This window comes from Balaenoptera acutorostrata, chromosome 6 (assembly GCF_949987535.1).
Source record: "Balaenoptera acutorostrata chromosome 6, mBalAcu1.1, whole genome shotgun sequence".
NCBI lineage: Eukaryota > Metazoa > Chordata > Mammalia > Artiodactyla > Balaenopteridae > Balaenoptera > Balaenoptera acutorostrata.
In genome coordinates, this window is record NC_080069.1 from 113156869 (window position 1) to 113162689 (window position 5821).

General features: G+C 41.3%; 1 protein-coding gene across 1 annotated transcript; it reads left to right on the forward strand.

The window, feature by feature from the left end:
* The first annotated feature begins 3988 nt into the window (after positions 1-3988).
* LOC103014918 (olfactory receptor 1J4-like) lies at positions 3989-4930 on the forward strand. The gene has a single exon (XM_007178292.2). It carries the CDS (start codon positions 3989-3991, stop codon positions 4928-4930), a length of 942 nt encoding a protein of 313 aa, XP_007178354.1.
* Positions 4931-5821: the final 891 nt, after the last annotated feature.

The following is a 5821-nucleotide window of genomic DNA, read 5'->3' on the forward strand; positions in this document are numbered from 1 at the left end:
AAACAGGCGTGGAAGGTACTAAAGATCCTCAGGCCATGGAGGCATAAGAGATGAGTGTTCAGGTAGCTGCCTGGACCAGCAAGAATTGACATCGATCTGAGCAAGGTGGGGAACCATCACTTTTCCTAGATACATGCATTGATATGGGGACTAGAAGAAAGAGAGAGAAAAGTTGTGTTTACGTTGCTTGTATAACCATGTGTTTTTAGTGACTGATTCACACACTGACCCACATGGTGCTACCAGCCACAAGTGGCCATAGAAATAAAATTAATTAAAATTACCTAAAATTAAAATTTTGGTTCCTCAGTTGCACTAGTTATATTTCAAGTCTTCAGTAGTCACATGAAGCTAGTGCTACTGTATTGGACAAAGAAAATACAGAATATTTCCATCATTGTAGAAAGTTCTGTAAAGGGTTGATAATAGAGGGCTGGAAATCTCCTGCAGTGCACGTGTGTGTGCTTGTGTTGACGTATGTTGCTTCTTTTTATGCTATTTGTGTGTTGGGTTTGACTACATGTGATTCTTAATGTGTGTAGTGGAGTTTCTGTGTGTGTGTGTGTGTGTGTGTGTGTGTGTGTGTGTGTGTATGGTTTGTGAGTTGTCTGGGTGACTGGATGTGGTCTTGGTATGTTTTCTTAAAACAGCTTTTGAGGTGTAATTGTTATACAAAACTGTACATATTGAATGTATACAATTTGAGGAGTTTGGACATGTGCACACACATGTGAAGCCATCATCACAGTCAAGGTCATTGAAATGTCTATCTTCTCCAAAAATTTCCTTGTGTCCATTTTTTGTGGTAAGAAAACTTAACAGGGACTCTACTCTTTTAATGAATTTTTAAGTGCACAATATATTATTTTTGACTCTATGCTGTATAACAGGTCTCTAGAACTAATTCATCTTGTATAACTGAAATTTCATATCATTTGAGTAACACTACGTTTCCCCCTCTCCCCAGCCCTTGGTAACCTCCATTTATTCTCTGCTTCTATGAATTTCTTAAAGTGAAATCATGCACTATTTGTCCTTGTTAAGACTGGCTTTTTCACTCCAGTTTCATCTATGTTGTCACAGATGGCAGGATTTCCCTTTTTTTAAAAGGCAAAATAATATTCCACTGTATGTATGTACCATATTTTCTTTATCCATTTATCTGTCAATGGATATTTGGGTTGTTTCCATAACTTAACTATTGTAAATAATACTGCAATACACATGGGAGTGTAGATGTAGCTTTGAGATCCTGATTTCAATTCTTTCTTGTATATACCCAGAAGTGGGACCAGAAGTAGGATTGCCAGATCATATGGTAGTTTTGTTTTTAATGTTTTCTGGGAAACTCCATGCTGTTTTCCATAGCAGCTGCACCATTTTACATCCACACAAACAGTGTAGCAAAGTTTTTGTTTGCATGTTTTTAAAAAGTTGTGTGTGACAAAATATTCCATTTAAAAGTTGTATATAAGTTGGTCTGAATCCATACAAACCTTTACACTTTTGACTAGGGGTATAAATCAGAGAGGGCCAAAAAGAAGCACCTTGGGTTTTGTTTCTGTGTCACTGTGTGTCACTCTGTGTGCCACTCTGTGTGTCTGTTTTTGTGTATAACACACTCACAGTCTAATTTTCCTCTCCTTGAATGGGTGTAAAGCAGAGAGTGCTGAGTGCTGAGTGACTTGGAAATACATGTATGCATTTGACCTGGCGAGACAGTCTCACAGCCTGACCTCTTGTCTCACCTCTAGACATAAACAGGCAGCTTTAAACAATTATGCTATGCTAAGTTGATGGCAATTTGCTAAGTTGATGGCAATTCGTCCAGGTGGTTTGAAGGCTACTGAACTTCTCCAGGGCCCCAAATTTTCTTCATTGATGTTTAATGATTTCCACATTTCCACTTTGGAGAACATGGTAGGGTCAAGTTTGGAACCTTACCAAGTTAATCCAACGACTGTGAGTTCTGATACAACTTCTTGGTCCTACAACATCTGTAATATCTTGGCTCTCTGGCCACATGATTGGGCAAATACTCATGTCACTCACTTTGCGTGTACGCTCAGAACTCAGCCATTTTAAAACACTGGAGATGGAAGGGGAGAGAGAGACAATGGCAGATATGAAGGAAGTTATTTATTGGCAAATTTATTAAAAATGCAGTGAGTCAAGTGCTGTGGATGTGCTCTTCTTCAGGGGCCATTGTCTGGGTGTTTACTGTTTCCCTGGATGTGAGAGTGAAACCCCAGAAGCCAACACACATTTTCAGGAAGGTATTTGATCTTGCTTGATGGCCTCCTCCTATCTTTGTTATCTTCAGTTCCTGATGTGTGATCTTGGTCACACTCATCCTGCCTAAATAATCTATTTATTTATTTATCTTTTCGGCCACTCTCCTTTTTTAAAACTACTATTTCTTTTTTTTTCCTTTTTAAATTTTTATTTATTTATTTATTTATTTATTTATTTATTTATTTTGGCTGTGTTGGGTCTTCGTTGCTGTGCGAGGGCTCTCTCCAGTTACAGCAAGCGGGGGCCACTCTTCATCGCGGTGCACGGGCCTCTCACTGTCGCGGCTTCTCTTGTTGCAGAGCACAGGCTCCAGACGCGCAGGCTCAGTAGTTGTGGCTCATGGGCCCAGTTGCTCTGCGGCATGTGGGATCTTCCCAGACCAGGGCTCGAACCCATGTCCCCTGCATTGGCAGGCAGATTCTCAACCACTGCGCCACCAGGGAAGCCCTGGTCACTCTCCTTTTGATTGCTTCTTTTCAGTCAATCCTTTATTAACCCTTGTGACATATTTTCTAAATTAACAATTTTTTATTGTCCTAAAATACGTATAAGATAAAATTTACCATTTCAATGATTTTTAAGTGTACAGTTCCGTGGCATTAAACACATTCACATTGTTGTACAAACATCAGCACCATCCACCTCCAGAAATTGTTTATCTTCCCAGATGGAAACTCTGTACCCACTGAACAATAACGCCTCATTTCTCTCCCCCGCACCAAGCCCCTGGCAACCACCATTCTATTTTTTTGTCTCTATGAATTTGACTATTCTAAGAATCTCATATAAGTGGAATTATACAGTATTTACACTTTTGTGACTGTCTGACTTTACTTAGCATAATGTCTTCAAGGTTCATCCATGTTGTAGCATGTGTCAGGATTTCTTTCCTTTTTAAGGCTGAATAATATTCCATTGTAAGTGTAGACCACATTTTGTTTATCCATTTATTTGTCAGTGGACACAGATTGTTTCCATCGTTTGGCTATTGTGAATAATGTTGCTTTAAACATGGGTATACAAATATCTCTTTGGTCCCTGCTTTCAGTTCTTCTGGATATATTATCAGAAGTGAAATTTCTGGATCATATGGTAATTCTATGTTTAAGTTTTTGAGGAACTGCCATTATGTTCCCTTTTTTCCTTCCTTCCTTTTTTGCTTCTTTCCTTCCTTCCTTCCTTCCTTCCTTCCTTCTTTCTTGTCATTCTAAGTTTATGTGTTCAGCACTTATTCTGTACATGGTACATTACTTTCCCAATAATGCTTTAAGTGGTGTGTGTGTGTGTGTGTGTGTGTGTGTGTGCAAGACAGACACACGCACATAAGCTGTCTGGCTATAAAGCCATGGAAGGGACTGTATCTTATTTATTACTCTCCCCCTAATGTCTATCGTAGTGTCTTCATTATGTTAAAAAAAAGAATGAGGTATTCCTGATTTCAGTTGAAGAGTTTGATTGATGTTTGAATGATGTCTCCAAGTGACTGTGTCGGTGTTCAGACAAATCACATTCCACTGTTCTCACCAGACTGGATGAGGCACCAACGTGTGAGCGCAATGCAGTGAGATTTGTCTGTACAGTGACACAGCCACGTGGAGGAACGTATGTGACCGTATGGTAGTCGCTATGCTCAGTATGTCTAAGTTCCTGACGTTTCCAGTTTCTATTCATTCCCAGCAGAGATAAGAACAGCATGAGGAGGGAGAACCAGAGCAGCGTGTCCGAGTTCCTCCTCCTGGGGCTCCCCATCCCGCCAGAGCAGCAGGGCGTGTTCTTTGCCCTGTTCCTGGGCGTGTACCTGACCACGGTGCTGGGGAACCTGCTAATCTTCCTGCTCATCAGGCTGGACCCTCGTCTCCACACCCCCATGTACTTCTTCCTCAAACACTTGGCCCTCACTGATGTCTCCTTTTCATCTGTCACTGTCCCAAAGATGCTGATGAACATGCAGGTTCAGTGCCAATCTATCACATACGCAGGGTGCATTTCACAGGTGTATTTTTACATACTTTTCGGTTGTGTTGATAACCTCCTCCTCGCGGTGATGTCCTATGACAGGTATGTGGCCATCTGTCACCCTCTCCACTACACCACCATCATGATGGAGAGGGCGTGTGTGCTGCTGGTGGCTGGCTCCTGGATTCTCTCCTGTGGCAGTGCCCTTCTGCACACCCTCCTGCTGGCCCAGGTGCCCTTCTGTGATGACAACATTATTCCCCACTTCTTCTGTAGCCTCCCCATCCTACTCAAGCTGTCCTGCTCAGACACCTCTCTTAATGAGTTGGCTATATTCACTGCAGGGGCTGCGGTGGTCATTCTTCCATTGACTGGCATCCTGGTCTCTTATGGCCGCATTGGGGTCTCCATCCTGAGGGTCCCTTCTACCAAAGGGATCTGCAGGGCCCTGTCCACCTGTGGCTCCCATCTCTCTGTGGTGTCTCTGTTCTATGGAACGATAATGGCACTGTACTTTTCCTCCTCATCGGGCAACTCCAACGACAAAGACATGATTATCTCACTGATGTACACAGTGGTGACTCCCATGCTGAACCCCTTCATCTATAGCCTAAGGAACAGAGACATTAAATTGGCTCTGGGGATTCTTTTCAGAAACAATCAACTTTTCGCCAAGTGAGGATCAGCTAGCCATGTTCTTATTTCACCCACTGACCTTGTCAGAAATGTCCTCTTAAAAAGTTGCGTGCTGACCACCCATGTCTCTAGCACCTTCCCATCTGTCCTTTACAGTCACTACGTCATTGGACCAATCCCTTTCACTTTCGTCTTATCTGTTGCCCATTTATTCTTCCATAATCCTAAATATGGTATTGCCCACAACATACATGTAACTTGTGGTCTTCAAAGCACCAAACTCCTTATTAGTCAGATATGTGATCGATCATTCTGAATACGTTGCACTACTGTCTTATCTTCCTGAAGAGAGAAAGACTTGCTAAGATAACAACACACACACGAACCGCCTCTCTCAAAAGGAAAACATGACACTGACATTTTATGCTTCCTTTTTAATGAAGAAATCCGGTTTGTCTTAAGCTAAGATTAGAGGTATGAAATACGATTGTATTTTGGACCAAGCTATACCTTCTCATATCCTGAGTTTCTGATCCCCAGGTGGTAGACGGTCAAGATTCTCAAATGTGTTATGGTACTTCACTTTTCTGTAATGAAATGAACATTTGGAATCTCAAGTAGAGCCAGTTTAAGTTTCGTGGAATATTCTTTTGATAGGTTAAAGAACCCTCCTTGGTAATAGGTAATATAACTTTTCATTATAACTCACAGTTTCTATCTGTTGAAATAAATGAGCTATAAGCCAGCTCCTTATTTCCTCTATCTTGTCTAGTGTTTTCCAGAGCTACAAATATTCAGTTAAGCTTCTAATGTTTAGTTTTGGTAAAGTCCAGAATGCTTACCCTCTCAATGCAGTATCTAGTTAATAAAGTACTTTTGATTGTTTGCTGAAACCGAAATCAACTTTAATTTGATTACGCCTGTGACAGTAGGG